The sequence below is a fragment of the Notechis scutatus genome, chromosome 2 (assembly GCF_049901735.1).
Source record: "Notechis scutatus isolate UNSWTSFEM ecotype Mainland chromosome 2, rNotScu1.2, whole genome shotgun sequence".
In the NCBI taxonomy this organism is placed as follows: domain Eukaryota; kingdom Metazoa; phylum Chordata; class Lepidosauria; order Squamata; family Elapidae; genus Notechis; species Notechis scutatus.
The window spans coordinates 158,369,488-158,387,859 of record NC_142010.1 but is presented as its reverse complement, the minus strand read 5'-3'; the positions used below and the strand labels follow the sequence as shown (position 1 = coordinate 158,387,859).

Here is an 18,372-nt window from a genome sequence, read left to right as displayed (position 1 = left end):
GAGGGACATTAAATAAATAAATAAATAAATAAATAAATAAGTAAGTAAGTAAGTAAGTAAGTAAGTAAGTAAAAATTAAATAAATAAATAAATGGCACAACACATTTCAGTTAAGCCTCTCTACTTACAGTAGTTTATTATCAAGCTTCATGGAAGAAGAGTAAGATGGCATTATACACACACATACACAAACATACACAAACTCATACACACTAATCTCCTCCTAGGCCGGCTGGCACAATATGTCATATGAATCAGAGTTGATATCCAGCAAGTTCTGACCAATTCTGGAGAACTGGTAGCGGAAATTTTGAGTAGTTCAGAGAATCGGCAAATGCCACCTCTGACTGGCCCCGCCCCCATCTATTCTCTGCGTCTTCTTTTGTTGTCCTGCACAGGAGAACGGAGCTGGAAAGCAGGTTAGTGGGGTGGGGAGGGAAAGGAGATTTTGCAGTGTCCTTCCCCTGCCACGCCCACCAAGTCATGCCCACCAAACCACACCCACAGAACAGGTAGTAATTTTTTTTGAATCCCACCACTGATATAAATATAATTTAACCCTGTGCTGTAACATGTTTATTTTTAGGATGTTTGTCCAGTAATTACAGTTTGTATCCACACTTTATATCTGTACATAATGGGTGAATCTAATCAGTTGTAGCTTATTCAACTAAGCTTAAGTAAACATAGCATAGTTTAGCACAATGCACAGGTTCCGGTCAGTGATTTGATATTTGTTTAACCTGGGACATCACTCAAAGCAATGAGCGAAACCCAAACATTTCAAGATAGCTTAGGTAATATGTGCCTTGAATATTCTTTGAATGTTGGACAGAAATAAGGTTCTCAAATGTAGAGTTCATTTGGTGATTTGGGTCATTTTCTTTTTCTTGGCTCAATCAACCACACAAATTTGTTGCAAGGATAAAATGAGGGCTGACTATACATATCCTGCCATGAAATGAATCCTTTAGTCAGATCTAATAAATAAAAAGAACAATATCACTGCATGGATTAGTGTGGCTTCACACACACACAGCCAAATTGTAATTTGCTTGTTTGTGGTTGAGCGCCTTGTGTAAATCTCAATCAACATGATATGTGGTTTAGCAAGCCCCGTGAACCCTGCAGAGTCGATTTATTTAAACCCACTACTTCCCGTGTGGAGTCAGGTGTGAAAGGGGAGATACCTACCTGCTAGGAAAGGTGACACGTGTCATCGGCAGACAGGGTAGTGGTGCTGAATTTAATTTCCAAGTATGTTGGCGGCGGCAGAGGGCGACCTTCCTCCTCGGGACAGTCTCTGTTAACATGCTGGCTGCGTTCGATGGCAAGCCAGGGTCACATGGGCAAGGGGTGTTTGCGCGAGCCTAAATTTGTCTCTATTTAGGGCTGCTCGCTGACCTGGGACACCAGAGGGAAGGGAAACGCGTTACCTTGATGGTGTGATTTATGACTGTCGCAGTCTGCAGGGGCTGAGGTGGGCGCGAAGCGGGGTATTTCCTGAGGAAAAGGAGAGCGGAGAAAACCAAAGGGGAAAATAAGCAGCCTCGGAACTGAACGCACTCGGTGCCTCGTGGAGCAGGACTTTCCTCTCGCGTTCCGTGGCAGCGCACTCGCGGGGGAGGGGGCAACTCCTTCGCCCCACCCAGATTTTGGCTTCTCTGTTTCCCCTCTCCCAGTCTACAGGGCGGGACCAGGGCTGTGAGGCAGCGGTCGATTGGCCGAAGCGGAGGGGGGCGCTGGTCCGTCGGGGGAGGGGGATGGCTATTCGACTGAAGCCTCGCCTGGACGGGCTCAGCGTCGCGGGAGTACTTGTCCCCCCCGGGCGAAAGAGAGGCACCCGGCAGCCGGAGGGAGGTGAGTATCCCCGCGCGGGGGGAGGCGCGGCAGGACGAGCTTCAAGCTGCTCGCCATGGGGGGAATCGTTTTGAGCAAAGGGCAGGTCAAGTCGACCCGATTGCCAGCTGGCTTGCTGCTGGCGAAAGGCTGGTGGAGCGTTGGTTTTGCGAGGAAAGAAGCCGTGTGCGGTAGGTATGGATTGTACAGTAATGCTTCGGGAGGTCGCGATCCTGAACGGAAGAGGCGCTCGGAGTTCCTCGTTTTGGGGACTAAGCCTGGCGCGCTCGCACCTTCCTTCGCCATAATTTTTGCGGGGAAGGCACTGAAAGCAATCACTCCTTCGGCGGCCCTCCGGCTCAAAGTGGAGCAGGTCGTTTGGCCGTGATACACGGATGTAAGTTAACACTTCGTGTGGGAGCATTGCATCAGAAGAACCCCAGACAGGGGGTTCTGTTCGCGGGTGTTTGTGAGCCTGTACACATCAGGGTCGAGAAATGGGAAAGCCCCCTCCCCCTTCCTCCCCAAAGTATTCTTGGGAAATGTCACACTAAATATGTGACCACACCAAGTCCAGAGAATTTGGGTGAAGAAATTGCAGTGATGAAGAAAACTTCAGAGCATCAACATGTTTAACCCAGGGCATACTTTAGCAAAGAGAAATGAACTATATATTCTACAGATAGGGAAAAGGAATATATTTTAGATCTCTCTTTCTCTCCCTCCCTCTTCAGCAAGGAACAGTTTAAAGTGAATGGTTCTGCTTCCCTACTGAAAAAAGCTCATTTAGTCCTGAATTGGATTGTTACTATAATGTAAGAGTCTCTGCAGTCTGAACATGTTGAGGCAGCTCCTCTATGAAGCACACCTGCTGCATTTGATGTTAAAAATTTATATCCTACAACTGAAATTTGGCGTTTGAAACCACCCAAAATGGTTTATGCAACAAACCAACACATTTTTGAAATACAACTACAATATTAAAATTAAAATTGCTAGATGTAACAAACCATGACTAAAGACCCTTTAAGGAAGGAGGGGGAGAGAGTTCCATATCAATAGGCTACTGTCTGAAAAGATCTGATGTTGAAAAGAGGCACACGTCAGGACTGTATAGGTTTGTGGGTGGCTGAGCAGAAGGTGGTCATTTCCTATAGATATTTCTGGAAGGGGGCAAGAGATAGAAACAGTTGCCCTTGGTAAATAGAACAGAAAAATAAGAAAGGGGGCTGTCCTATTGCTCTGTCTGTCCGTCCCTTCAGTCCAAAATTTCTTTTGACTGAAAGCAGCTGTATAAAAGTCTCTGCTTCCAGATTGTGCAGCTGGGTAAGTCAGTTTCAATCCAAACTGAAAGTCTCTTGTACAGCTGTATCTCTGGGGTAGTGGCTTTGTATGGGGAATCATCTCTTCGGGAATCTGTTAAGTTTACAGATCACTGTCACACAGCACAGGAAGTCATGATATGAGTTTGTATAATATCATATAATAGTCATGAAGTAACAAAAATATTTTGCATGTTGTGATATATGAATCCGGAATGCAGAGTGCTAGCATATCCAGATGGACGCTAAAGAAATCAGGCTGGCTAATGGCTATTTATCTACTGTAGCTGACTTCTCAGAGTCATCCTAGGCCATACCTAAACTGCAAGATGGCCTTTTCCAAGGCTAAGTCTATTGTTTACTGAAAGAAATAAAAAAGGATACTGTTAAAAAGATACTGTAAAAAATAATCAAAAAACAGATCTGTGAACAATTATAACTAGACTGAGCCATGGTGGCGTATTAATTAGAATGCAGTACTGCAGGCTACTTCAGCTGACTGTCAGCTGCCAGCAGTTTGGCAGTTCGAGTCTCACCGGCTCAGGCTTCCATTCTTCCGAGGTCTGTAAAATGAGGACTCAGATTGTTGGGGGTAGTAGACTGACACTGTAAAGTGCTTAGAGAGGGCTGTAAAACAATGTGAAGTGCTATATAAGTCTAAGTGCTATTGCTACTGTTGCTATTGCTAGTAGCCAGCACGGGTTTGTTAAAAACAGATCATGCCAAACCAATGTTATTTTATTATTTGACAAAGTGACTAAATTAGTAGACCAGCAAAATACTGTTGGCATAGCATATTTAGAGTTCAGCAAGGTATTTAACAAAGTAGACCACAACCTACTTCTTAGTAGGCTAGAAAAATGTGGGATAGACAGCATCACCATCAAGTACAGATGGATTTGTAACTGGCTGACAAAACTTACTTAACAAGTAGTTCTTAACGGTATTACATATACATGGAGAGAAGCAAGCAGTGGGTACCACAAGGTTCTGTCCTAGGCCCAATACTCTTCAATATCTTTATAAATGACTTAGGTGAGGGAATAGAAGGGGAACTCATCAGATTTGCAGATGACATTAAGCTGGCAGGAATAGCCAACACCCCAGAAGACAAGCTCAGGATCCAAAAAGACCTTGACAGACTTGAACAATGGGCCCTATCCAACAAAATAAAGTTTAATGTGGAGAAAAGCAAGGTTTTACACCTGGGCTGAAATAACAAAAGGTACAAGTACAGATTAGGCAAAACCTGGCTCAAAAGCAGTCCCTGTGAGAGGGAGTCCTAGTGGACAATCACTTAAAGATAAGCGCAGCAGCTAATACAATCCTTGGTTGTATAAACAGAGGCATATAATCAAAGTCACATGAAGTAATAGTACTGCTTTATAAAGTCTTAGTAAGGCCACACCTGGAATACTATATCCAGTTTTGGTCACCACATTACAAAAAAAGGGTGTTGAGACTGGAAAAAGTACAAAGAAGAGCAACTAAGATGATTAAAGGCTTGGAGACTAAAACATGAAGAATGGTTGCAAGATTTGGACTTGGCTAGTCTAGAGAAAAGAAGGGCTGGGGGGGACATGAGAGCTGTATTCCAGTATTTGAAAGGTTGCCACAAAGAAGAGGGAGTCAAGCTATTCTCTCCAAAGCATCTGAGGATAGAACAAGAAGCAATGGATGGAAACTAATCAAGGAGAGAAGCAACCTGGAATTAAGCAGAAACTTCCTAACCGTGAGGACAATTCACCAGGGGAAGAGCTGGCCTTTGTAGGTGCTTCATCACTGGACTTTGAAAGAAGAGACTGGACAGTCACTTCTCTGAAATGGTACAGGGTCTCCTGCTTGAACAGGGACATGGACTAGAAGACCTCCAAGCTCCCTTCCAGTTCTATTCTGGTTAATGGATTGTTTCAATGTGGAGCATCTATCTTTTCTGATGTGTTCACACAACACACAAAATGTATCGTACCAAATTTAATCTAGTATATTGTGCAAATGCATTTTGTCTGGTTTGCAATGCTTTATATAAATAGACATTTGTATGTAACTCAGACAATTAAACACTGTGAAAACTCTGTGGCTGCCTGTTGAAATCCTTTCCACATGTGGTAGAAAAGTAATCTCTGATAGGCACTGTTATATCATTTTTAATAATTCCAATTTTTTATTTATGTTACTAATATATTTATGGTAGATCCAAGTCATCAGTAAACAGATTGCAATATGTAAAGTACATTTCGTTTTCAAATGCAGCAGTTCCAATTGAATGGGCTAAAGGAAACAACCCTTCATCCAAACAATAAGAGTTGACTGCTTAATCATCTTGCAAGGCATAGTGTTTTTCTGATTGTGCTGTGCTTTGGTAAAGGATGATAATGATGCATAGGAATATATTTTATGCCTCAATAAATTGAACTGTTGTTAATCTGTAAATCTTTTGAATACCCATTAAGAATATTTTGTAACAACAGGCCAAATCTAATTGGGTAGGATTAAAGATTGGACTAAAGGAGCAAGCAGTTCTGCTGTGAGACCGATGAGCTTCTGGGTGCACATACCAGCAGGGCACTGCTTAAATATCAATATTTAATTTTGCTGGTCTAAAACTACAGTGTTTCATATCTACAGGTTGAATGAAAAATAACGCCCCCAATGGACGGTGGCCAGGCCTGAGTCTTTAGACCCACGTTCCTGACTTCTGATTGTCCAGGAGCCCCTCTTAGGCCCTGTTTGTGATCTCGCAGTCCTAACTCCTTCCACCATACAGCTCAGACTTGATGTTATGAGATGTTCAACTATCCCCCAAAGTGAAGGAATCCTTTGTGGGCATCTTTTGGCTCAAATCAAGAACTCAAAAGGACTTTTAGGCTAGATGAAGAGACAGCTCTAAGAAGCTTGCCATTGTGTTCAGAGAGTGGTGGTGTTATGGTGAAAAAGAATACAGGTAATGAAAGACCTCATTGTGAGGATTCTGACCCTTCCTTTTTTGGTTTATTAAGCTATACCTATTTAAATAAAAGTTATAGTGCTGGAGGCACTGCGTAAATACAGCCTTCTTCTGTCTGTTTAGCTCCTCAAGAGGGAGGGGGTTCAGAGCAGTCATGTGTGGAGCTGTATATGTGCCGACAAGATTTGGAGCCTAATTGTAAAATTAAAGCTTTCTCTTAGAATGATATGACTGGATGGCATTCCAGAGATTTTAGGATAACAAAGCGCTCTGTGTTTTGCTGATTGTGTTTTAGAGGCTGTATCAGTGTTTCTCAACCTTGGCAGCTTTAAGATTCAGAATACCCCCAGTCATCATGGTGGAATTGTGTCGTTTAGTGATGGAATTGCCAATCCCAATTGAGCTCCTTAAAGTGCGGAATACCAGTGATTGTTGCCCATTCTGTAAGAGGAGACTGATGATGATGACAACATGGATGATGATAACGATGGTGATTTCCCCTTGTGCCTGTCACAGCTCTGGTGTTCCCAGAACAGGTGGTGGAGGCAAAGGTGGTGGAGGCACAGGTGGTGGAGGCAAAGGGGTGCAATAAAAAAAAAAGGCTGGAGGACACCTCCAATTTGCTAGCCCTCTGGGAAGGAAGGAGTGGAACTACTTTGCATATTTAGCAAGAGGAAAAAGGATGAAAGGAGCTGGATTAGCTGAAGGTTTAAAAATATTTTAAAGGATTCGGAGCAAAGAATGGGAACAGGATGTCTTGTGAGCAATAGTAACGTATAAGAAGCTTGATTTCAGTTCAGGTGAAAGGCAGACTTTAGAATAAACTTCCTAGGAAAATCATGACTCTTTCTGTTGAATTTTCAAGCAAAGAGCAGGAAAACCATCATCCAATGGTCAACAGCAAACTATTATACAGCTTGGGTTTTGAGTGGGGCTGCTTCTTTTAACCTTGGGAGTTGAGGTTGAATGCTATAAATTTGCTTTCTAATCTTTGTATATTCAGGATCACCTGTGTGACATGGGTGGCCATACAAATCATATACATAAATAGATAAAATGAATTACGGGGTTTAAAAAATGAATAATATAGAATTAGCTGTATATTCACTTACAGCAAATAATTACTTAGTACATGTTCTTACTCTGAAGTAAGATAAAGATAATGTCAGCAATCCAGGTTGACTGCTAATGACCTAATGCAAATTTATATATCTATGCTATAATTACAACATGGATATTATGGCAGTTGATAATGGGTAAAAACTATTGGAAATGGATTGTGATACTATTGGTGGGTGAAAAGGAACAAGAACTGAATCGTAATATCGTAATATTTTCCTCTACTGTCCTTTATTATTAGTCCTTTACTATTAGTATTATCTGTCCTTTATTAGTAGTAATCAATTAGTAATATTAGTAATTGTGTCTTTTATTAGTAATCAATTTTAGTAGGGGTCTTTCTTTTCTTTTTTCATGTTCTTAGTCCTACATAGAATTGGATTCTTCTTTGCAAGATGGCCGTGCCCATTTTTGCCTGTATTTTGGTTTGCATGGTGGTTTTTATATATTGATAGTTCTCCTAACCATCTCCCTTTGGAATTCATTTGATGTTCTTGTAATTTTTTATGCTGTACATATTGCCTGTTGTCCCCATGTTTCTTTAATCTTGATTTCTCTCTTCTTCTGAGAGAAATTTAATCATGCTTGCCACCTTCTTGGGGAATTTAACATTCTGGCTAAGGTCCAGCCCAACACTCTCACATTCTTTTTCAATGCTTCTTTTTTCCCCTCCCCCCCAGGACCCACTTTTTGACCCACTTCCCTTTCCCAATATGACAAAACCAGATTTAGGGAGAGGTTTTTCATCATACAACTATTTATTTTCTCTGTCTTGTTTTGTCTTGATTCTTCGATCTCTTCTCTCTGCTTAACAAACTGGTCCCTTTTTTGTCTGTATCCTTAGTTCTGAGGCCTTTTACTGGAAGAGGGTCTAGCAACTCTGTTCTCTGTTCCAAACAGACCTTTTTGTCTACGTGCAGGTGCTACTGAATTCAATGGAGGACTTCACTCGCTTGGGTTACTGCATTGTGGCTGGCAGCTTCGTAGCCTTCCAGTTCTCCTTCTCAGCCCTCAGCCCCCAGCTGTCCTTGTCCTTGAGCCCCAGCTACTCCAGCCTTCCTTCGGTCAAGCAGAATGAATGGAATTCCAGGTAGAGAGAGGCTCTGGTGGATGTGGCTGGACGAATGGTTGTGAGATTTGCAGTTCTCTCGCCTTTCCACTGTAAGAATCTCCATGGAACTTGAGAAGTTACGTTCCACATCTAGTGTGCTTTGCACAGAATAGTTGCATGTATATTGCAAGAGAGATATTGTACAGTTAAGTGCTGCAATTATGGAATAACCCTTATGTGTTCTCCTCTTTAGATGTGTGTCTACTCTTCACGCGGTAATAGTCGGCCTCTTCTGCCTCTACATCCTTTGGTATGATGCTGCTATAAATGCCAACCCCATCTGGTAAGAAATAACAAGCAATTGACTTGTATGCGTGCCTCCTGGGGCACACATGTATAGATTTGGCAGCTTGCTCTCCCTGACAAGAGAGAGAAAGAGAGGGAGAGAGAAAGAGAGGAAGAAGAGGAGGTGCCTATGAGCATGATTGTTTTCATTGTGCTGAAAAGCACAATGACTGTTTTGTGCTGAAAAAGAATAAGTCTTTGTTATACTTGGATTTTAGGATGTGAGGGGTGGAAACAGGGTCACTCCAGGCAAGAGGATCTGAACTGGCCTTGGCATTGGGCCTAAAAAGGTGCAAACATTCCTGCCCAAGCCATAATCACACCTTCCTTTAATCCCATTCTACACGTGCTCCATAGAACTATCCCTGCTATTTCAACGAATGGGCTGAGCCGATAGGAGATTCTAAATAGCAATAGCAATAGCACTTAGACTTATATACTTCTTTATAGTGCTTTACAGCCCTCTCAAAGCGGTTTACAGAGTCAGCATATTGCCCCCAACAATCTGGGTCCTCATTTTACCCACCTCGGAAGGATGGAAGGCTGAGTCAACCTTGAGCCTGGTGGGATTTGATCTGCCAAATTACAGTAGGAGTAGCTTGCACTCTAACCACTGCGCCACCGAGGCTAAAAAGCTAAGAAGGCACTGATACCATTACTGTCTCTATCTATAGCACACCTTATCTTTCTGTTCTTTCTCCCCAATTCCTGCTTGATCCCATTTGTCCACTTTCCCTGTTGTTTGGCTTTGCACAAGGCATGGCTGAAAGTCAAGGCACTCTAGATGCTGAACTCCTCATTCAAGATTTGGATGCAGAAGACTCACAGACACAACTTGACTAGAGTAGCTATTTAAAAATGAAGCCTAACACAGTACACAGGAGTTAGAAGGTATATGTTTGTGCTTCAGAATTTAAGTCCTAGCCATCTTCCTTTGTCTTCCCATCTCTTCAAGATGGCTGAAGTTGAAAGATTGACATAACAGTTTTCTCAAGCCTGGGAATTAATGGTTCCTGCTACAGCAACTTCACTCCTTCCACCTATCACATTTTGCTGACAAACATCTCGGCCTTAAATTAGAATTTCATAGAAACATATTAATGCCTCTGTTTATAACCTCTTGTGGATTACCATTTCTCATGGACATTTTGAGTTAAAGATTGATTTTCTACCTTGAAAAATGAGGCAGGAATTCTAAGGTATTTCAAATAACAGAACTAACCATCAGTAGTTCAGAACCATATTATTACTAGACATGAGATCAAAGAAAGGTGGTTGAATCTAGGAGAAGGTAGAAACAATATAGTTTTTTTACAGTTCCAAATCCAATAACTATATGATGATTTATTATTGCCTCATTTACAATAATTCTATAGAGTAGGGCACTATTTAATTTTATGAGGATTTTATGCTCCTACTTTATACTGGGGATGGGATGAAACAGAATAATGAAAGCAGTATTGTATCATTGTGAAAGAAATCGTGCAAGTTTTGTTTTGTGTGTCATAAAGTCACACACATATACAAAAAAAACCAGAGCTTCCAGTACAGTGCTGCAGCAGTGCTTCTGTCATTCTGATAAATGCAACAGGCACCTTTGCATGCTCCTTTTGTATGTGTGTAGAGGTTGTATGAGTGTATATGTACATTGTGTGTGTGCATATACATATATGTAAATTTATGTACATGTATGTGGGTGTACATATAAATTATATATGTATCAGTTTAGCAACACTGAAATGTTTTTCAAAATGCCACATGATGTTGCCTGATGGAGGTTGGGGGAAATGAATTAGAAATGGGTTCCTCTCTCAATACCAGATCTTTGTCTTTTGACCTTGTCTCCAATCATTCATCCTTGTAGGGGAGATCCTTGGTTGGTGAAACTGAATGTTGCTGTCACCTGTGGCTATCTGCTCTATGGTAAGCACCACACCATTGGGTTTCACAAGGTAGGCTAGAGGGTTTGTTTTATTATTTTATTTTATTCATTAAATTTATATGTTGCCCATTTCACTGCTGGAGTGACTTTCAAGGCAGCATTCAGATTTGCAGTGAAGATTTTCCTTGCCATAATAATCCTGACATATAATGATCATCTTTGTTAATATGCTTGTCTTTTCCCTGCCTTCCTCTCGGCCAATACTACTGGGAATACCTCCTACATGAGATCCATTACAATACACAAGCAGTTATTATTCCACTACTAAGATATTTCCAATAGTTTATATCCAAAAGAATTAAATTAAAGCAAGACTGCCAGGAGCTCCCTCCTTTTCTTTGATCATGATGCAGTGAGGTGGAGGATTCCTTAGAAAGGAGAAAACTTTGCAAGGGATTGCAATAACTGAGGCCAGTTGAGGTTGTGTAGTCAGCTTACTGAGAGGTTGGGTTATTGTTTCACTTTTCCTTTCAATCATTTTGCCCCAAACTGCTTTGAACAACTTTTCAGCTTGACAGAAAGCCATGTTTTCAAGTGGGATCCAGATGTCTAAATAAAGATGAACAAATCTACAACTGTCCCATGATGTGCTCAAATGTTGTAATGCCTTTCGTTCCCTTGTCTTCCTTTAAACCAGTGCCACTGGGGATATCTTGTAATGTGACCCATTATAGGAAATATACACTGGACATTTTTCTGAAAGTGGCTGACTTTGACCATTAAAGAGGAGCAATTGGATTAAACTCAGAAGAACTTGGTTTGATATCCCGTTTCTTATTTTATTTTTGATCCATTACTACAATTAAAATATATATGTACTGTTTATAGACCACAAGAATCATATAAACAAATAAACAAAATAATAAATTGGTCATGTAGGAGGTATGAAAAAATAGGTCAGTTTTTATTTGATATTTGCAATGTGCATGTTAGTGTCACATTTTTCAGCTATACATACATAATACATGAAACCAGATGAAAAATAACTATTAATTCCCTAGTTCTACAATATTTGCTCACATGCCTCTAGTCGTCAAACAGTCACATTGGTAGCATTAAAGCCAACCATTTATCTCCACATCTTTTTGGGGTAATTTGAGGTACTTTCCCACCCCACTTCTTGGAATGACGAGTGGTTATAATATTGTAATATTGGCTGAGGCACTTGTGCCTTATCATTAAAACGGGGGCAGGTTTTCAACTCAACTCTTGCCTGCCAGACTTAAAGACTCTGCTAAGGTATCAGGCTCTGTGGTACTGAGAGATGCTGCTTTTCTGAAGGCCCTAAATATGGTATTGCAACAGGCCTGGGAACCACAAATGCAGATGAAACCAATCAAGTGGCTGATTTGAGTGTGTTGTTGCCAACATGGGGAGGGGAGTTTGTTGAGTTTTTGTTATGCAGTGGATTTTTAAAATGTTTTAAAATGTTTGATAATTGATAGGTAATTAGCTTAAAATTTAAAAAATCCATCACATTGGAGCCACCTATGAATGAATTGAGCAACTACATTAATTTGTTAAATAATAAATAAATGTGTGGAGTATGTGAATATAGGGGTAGAATAGAATAGAATAGGAAATAGAAAATAGAAAAGTGATTGAGTACTAGTGCAAGTTATATTACCTGCAATTGCCTATCAAATTAGCTATTGGACAGGATTAAAAAAAATACTAGAAGAATCTGAGGTGAATTCAGTTACTTTTCCAGAGAAAATTTGATTCCCATAAAAATGGAGCCAGGGCCATGAGAATTGATCCTGCTCCTCAGTGCTCCCTGTTTTTGATGCTGAAGAAGGCCGGCACAGATTACAGGGCTAACTTTTAACCACTTTGAGAGAAGACACTGAGTCTGATCATGGTTTGTGCAAAGGACCTTTCTCCCAGCATTTGCTCTGAGAAATTATTTTCCTTTCAGGAGTTTCAGCCTTTTTCCACCCTCATTCACTTATGGCTGGGATTATTCTGTTGCCCAGCTGCATTCCAAGGACTCTTTTTTTCCCCTAATCTTCTGAGATTGGTTTTGACTGGATCGTTCCAGTGAGGTTTTGATCTCATGTGTTCAATTAGCTGATGAGATCTACTTCCTCAAACAGGGACTCTCTGTGTTAAAGCAAATCCCCCCCCTTCCTCTGGTTTGACCAAATGTTTTGTTTGGGGAAGTTTAATTAATTGAAATTATTTACTCAGAGGAATCAGTGGATTGCTGAGATCCTGTTAAGATTTCTTTAAGAAAGGATTGGGGGTCAGACAGACGACATCTAAGATGTTTACAAATGAAGGGCATTTTGTATGCAGAATATTGAGTTATTCATGAGTAGAGGATCTCAGTGTTCAGACTGCCAGTATTTGCTATGCACCTGTGCTGCTAATGGCAGCATAAAAAAAAAAGAGAGAAATAAATTAGGAGTCAAATTTTTTCTATCAACATTTGGAAAAGCCTCAACTGCCAAATCTCTGCAGGTAGCACAGCTGAAAGAAGCAGAGCCATAGGGGGGAAAGAAATCGCCTTACTCTTGCATTTACTTTCTTAAATATGAAATTATTTTCTATATGTTTATTTTCTAGTAAAAACAAGTTGCTTGTTTATGAACATGTGTTCTGCTCTGAATTCCAGATCTGTTGCTGCTAGTGCGCTACTGGAAGACATTGGGGGATTCTCTTTTCGTTTGCCACCACTTGGTGGCACTATATGCTTATGGATACGTATTGGTTAGTTCCAGAGACCTTTAATTTTTCTGGTGGGTGGGGCGGGGCAGAGAGGACTTTGCTCTTCATCCTTAAAAAAAAAAGTCTATGCTTCTTCAACCCACTTCAGTGCCTTCTGCAATATCCACCACCTCAGCACCTCCAATCCAACCTCTATGAGGAAACATTTTCTGGTATTTGCCATCTGCTCCCTACCAATCACCTGAAGGATGAGACAGTTATCTTCTGTATGTTACTTTAATTGTACAAATCCCAGACCTGCAAAAGGGAGGCCAGATGCAGAGCAATCCTAAGAATGAAGAGACCTAGGTTTGTTGTGCAGTAGAAATGAAATGTAAAGAACAGATGATGGCAGAGCCTAACTTTTTGCTGCCATCTAGTGGTCACCTGGCTTTTGTTGTCCTCGTTCGGGAGACACATACAATACAGATAGTCTTCAACTACACTCGGGCCCAAAATTTCTGTTGCTAAGGGAGACACTTGGTAAGTGTGTTTTGCCCCATTTTACAACCTTTCTTGCCACAGTTGTTAAATGAAACTGCAGTTGTTAAATTAGTAACATGGCTGTTAAGTGAATCTGGCTTCCCCACTGACCGCTTGACAGAAGGTCTCAATGACCTGGGACTCTGCAACCATCATAAATATGAGTCCGTTGCCAAGCCTATGAATTCTTATCATGAGGCCATGGGAATCCTGCAACCATTGTAAATGTGAAAAATGGTCATAAGTTACTTTTTTCAGTGCTTTTGTAACTTCGAACGGTCACTAAATGAACTGTTGTAAGTCGAGGACTAACTGTACAGTGGGGGGTTGGACTCTTTAGAGCAGAAGGTGTTAGAAGTCTTGAGGTGGTCCTTTTAAGGTCATGTTCATGTTGTAGATTCTCCAACAGAAATGTGAGACGTCTGACTTCCCTTAAAACTACACTTGTTCATTCTAAGATGCAAAGAGCAAACATATACTTCCAGAATTCTGCTCTACTGATCCATTTTGTGGTCTGGAAGGCATTCCCTGCCTTAGGAATAAAAAGCATACTAGAGAGCTAGATTTTATACACGATTTATTCAAAAAAAGAATAAAGCCCATCCTAGGATAAGATTTATTTTAGGGCATAACTTTTCCAAATGAGTCACAAAAATAAAGATTAGCTGATGGTAAAGATTTATGGTATTCTAGGACCGTAATAAAGATTTGATTTGATATAATAAATTAGGACTAAAAGATGATTGAATGAATCCAGCATTTAAAACTCCCTATGGCAATTTTAAAAATCAAGCATCCTTCAGAGTAAGCATATAAAGAACTGGAATAAAGCCAAGTAAAGAAAAACTCAGGATTTAATAATTATATCCCCAGGCTATGCTAAAAACCAGAAGTTATCATACTTGTGGAACCCCAAGGAAAAATGTTCTCTTTAGTGTTAGAAATGAAAATGTTCTCTTTAGTGTTAGAAGTTTGAATTTTCTACCCAACAAGAACTTTGTCATATTACCTCTATATCTATCAAATAGTTTTGGATCAACTGTGCCCAAATGTTAAGCAATATAACAGAAATTATTTAAAAAAATTCCTGAAATCTTCTTTGATTCCATGTAAGAACAGAAAGATCACAGTTGGCTTTGTGAATCTATCATACAATTCAAACTGATTCAGGCTGAAAATGTGCCTTCCGGATCTCTAGTTCTCTCTGGTTATTTGAGGACAAACATATGTAGATTCATGTAGCCAAAGCTACTTCAGAAAATGAAACACTTCAACGAAGTGGCAGAGAACCCATTGTCAGGACCACGCCCCACTCATCATCAACAGAGAACGAGTGGAAACTGTCCCTACGATCAGATTCCTTGGCATCCATATTTCAGCTGATATTTCCTGGTCCCCTAATACCAAGGCCATAGTGAAGAAAGCTCAGCAGCGGCTGCACTTCCTGCGGGTTCTCAGGAAGAACAATCTGGATAAGAAGCTGTTGTGGCTTTCTATAAAGCCTCTGTGGAGAGCACTTTGACATATTGTCTGGGTGTGTGGTATGCAGGCTCCACAGTTGAGGACAGGAAAACTGTACAGAGGGTGATAAACACAGCTCAAAAGATCATTGGTTGCCCTCTGCCCTCCCTGGAAGACTTAGCCAGGTCCCGCTGCCAAAGCAGAATCAAGGCCATTATAGAAGACCCCTCACACCCTGGCAATTATCTTTTTGACCTGCTGCCGTCTGGGCGGTGTTTTAGGTCAATAAAATCCCACACCACTAGACTAACAAATAGTTTCTTTCCCTGGGCCATCCGAACCGCAAATAAACACGAAGTCACTACCTCATTAAGATGTGAAAAGATGTGAAATCTCAATACCCCATTCAGATGTATAATAACATATTACAGTACAATCCATCTCTTGTGTACTCGGCTAAGCGTTACAGTCAGTGTTGGATGTATATTTTGTGTATATTCATAGATATTGTATTCTCAAATTGCAAATGGAGACGTGGGTACTCTATCTTTCTTATCTTCATTTTTAAGTGCTTTGGTTTTATTGTATTGCGAACAGTTGCTGGGGTGCATCCACAGTTTCATTGTACTTGTACAATGACAATAAAGTTCTTCTAATTCTAATTCTAAAGATAAAATATGCAGTTTCTCCTCAAAGTTCCTTTTTCATCTTGAAATATGAATGAAAAAAAATCACTGCATATCAATGAAGAGGGAAGAAAATGTCTATGCTCTATGTGAATGCTGCAGGTTCCTACAAGTCACATAGATTTGGATATGAATGTCCAATAAGCACAAAGTTATATGAGAAAGAGAGAGCTGACAGTTATAGATAGATATTAAAATAAAGAAAAATAGCATATACATGACAAAATCATGTAATATTGAAATTTACATTTAATAAGGAAGAAATAAAATTTAAAATATATTTCCTATATAAAATTAAAAAACAACCCAATTGTTCAAATATTCTTTTTATTGAAAGGGAAGTGGAAGTGGGAGAGGAAAGGAGAGGAGAGGAGAAATTGTTTCCTATGAAACCCGTAACAGCCATGGAACTTTAAGAAGAACAAAGGCCTCAGGGCCAAACAGCTCGAGCAAATGCTTAGGCTGAATAAACTATCACTGAACAGACCACCAAAAATTTGATAAACTAAATTAGTTTTTGAAACAGTTAACATAAGAAATAAATTGGAATAAAATTGTAAGAGATTCACTTTACCTTCCAAATAGCTTTATTGACTGTTTTTAAATTGGAGTACCCATTATTTCATGGTAAAAGGATCATTGTTATGTCTGCAACTTAAACTTTTCTGAATATATTTTGTGACATTAAATGTAAATATTGAAGCTGATCTCTGAAGAAAGAAGGATAATTTTAGTGGTAGCAGCATGTCTGCTTATATTAGTTATCTGTTCTGTTGCTGTCAAATATATTTTGCTTTTCCTTCTTTCTGGGAGAAGAGGAGAGTTGAGATCTCTACTTAAAACTTTAAAGATTCAGTGAAAAAGGCAAAGTCTTTAGAATGGCCATGGGATGGTAAAATCAAAATCTGAGATATTTCTTTCCTTTTCCATAGAGTCGTGGGGTGCTTCCCTATTTTGCCAACTTCCGTCTCCTTTCAGAACTCTCCACACCTTTTGTGAATTTGCGGTGAGTTTGGTGATATCAGAAACAAAATGGGTGAATTCAATAGCTTCCCCGAGAACATGTAGTTTTTTTTAATAAAGGGGCCCTCATATCTATGTTCTTGGGAAGGACACCCATACCCCTTCCCCATTAAAGCCAGAGGGCTGAGCTCAACACCTGCTGCATGCTCATATCTAACTATTTTAGTCACCTGTTGTAATTCTGAGAGTGATTTTTATGCTAACATCCATGTGCTATATTTTTTTTAATTTTGTGTTGCCTCAGGTGGTTCCTGGATGCAACTGGCTGGTCACGTACTTCAAGGCTTGTTTTGGCCAATGGCTTGGCCATGATGGTAGTGTTCTTTATGGTGCGCATTGCTGTCATCCCCAGCTATTATATGCAAGTATACTCTTGGTATGGAACTCCTGAATATGAACGTTTGGGCCTGGGTGTACAACTGGCCTGGATTGGGCCAAGCATTGCCTTGGAAATGCTCAATTTGATCTGGATGTACCGCATTGTCCGTGGCTTCTACCGAGCTTTATGCTGGTCTAAGACCTACAAGGCAGCATGAAGAAAGAAAAATAGTGGTACTTGACCTGGAAAACCCAAGTTCTGCTGGAAAAAAATGAATTCCCTCTTCTAATCCCCTCAGAAGCCAGTAGCCCTAGAAAATGTTCCTGACTATGTCCTTGGGGAAAGAATCCCAGATTCATTAAAAAGGGAGCATATAGTTTTCCATTCAATCAAAGAAAGGTTCTGGCCAGATTGACTAGATTCAGCAATTTTGGCACAAAATTCAGCAATTTTGGCACACTTTGGCACAGATGGGAATGCTTGAGAAATACTGTTTCGGGGACTCTGCTGACAGTCCACAGAACTTTTGAATGAGACTTTGTGTAGTTAAACAGGTAATGTTCCTAATACTTCAGGAATTTAACCTCTTTCAACTATCAATCTGTGTATGATGATGATGATGATCAGGTACTGTTTCCTCCTAGGAAGAAAAGACTGGCTTCTGCTAGGGGCTTTTGGGGCATGTTTAACAGTAAAGTGGATGGAAAATAGTGGAAGGGTGAGGGAAGAAATAGTGTCCAGTTATGAACAGTGGGATTTCCCAGGACCCAGTGGCTGGATTTCAGGACCTTGGCTAGAAGGACAGCAATACTGTAAATAGCACTCTTGTTTTACTAAATCAATTGAAACTTGGCATTCCATTGAAGAACTTGCTTATACAATAGCAGTTAAATTTCTAAAGACCAGAAACAATAATTTTAACAAGGCTAACTTCAAGGCATACCTGCCTTTGCTCAGCGGTTTGGATAAATCAAAACTGAAGTGTTACCTGGTGCCTCTAAATGTGTCAGGAATACACCTCCCCAAATCCCCATCTGCTATGGATATCTTTCACTCTGATGTCATTACTTCTTGTGGCTGCCAATCTTGTATATGACAATCACATCTTCCCAACAACGGTTTACAG

The 18,372-nt window shown here is 40.3% G+C and overlaps 1 protein-coding gene across 4 annotated transcripts; it reads left to right on the top strand.

Moving 5' to 3' along the window:
• Window positions 1–1,680: 1,680 nt before the first annotated feature.
• Window positions 1,681–17,593, top strand: LOC113419955 (TLC domain-containing protein 4-B-like). 4 transcript variants are annotated; one of them, XM_026679626.2, is made up of 7 exons: window positions 1,681–1,860; window positions 8,148–8,317; window positions 8,532–8,621; window positions 10,488–10,546; window positions 13,183–13,277; window positions 16,837–16,910; window positions 17,172–17,593. In XM_026679626.2, exons 2-7 carry the CDS (start codon window positions 8,163–8,165, stop codon window positions 17,461–17,463), a joined length of 765 nt encoding a protein of 254 aa, XP_026535411.1. In that variant the 5' UTR covers window positions 1,681–1,860; window positions 8,148–8,162; the 3' UTR covers window positions 17,464–17,593. The 4 variants fall into 4 exon arrangements, with proteins under 4 accessions (XP_026535411.1, XP_026535412.1, XP_087813182.1 ...); XM_026679627.2 differs by lacking the exon at window positions 1,681–1,860 and adding an exon at window positions 1,944–2,030; XM_087957056.1 differs by lacking the exon at window positions 1,681–1,860 and adding an exon at window positions 2,095–2,236.
• Window positions 17,594–18,372: the final 779 nt, after the last annotated feature.

Coding starts and splice junctions, on each gene's coding strand:
- LOC113419955 (XM_026679626.2), top strand. CDS start 8,163: ATGGAGGACTTCACTCGCTTGGGTTACTGCATTGTGGCTGGCAGCTTC. Junction 8,318..8,531: donor CAGAATGAATGGAATTCCAG/GTAGAGAGAGGC, acceptor TCTCCTCTTTAG/ATGTGTGTCTACTCTTCACG. Junction 16,911..17,171: donor ACACCTTTTGTGAATTTGCG/GTGAGTTTGGTG, acceptor GTGTTGCCTCAG/GTGGTTCCTGGATGCAACTG.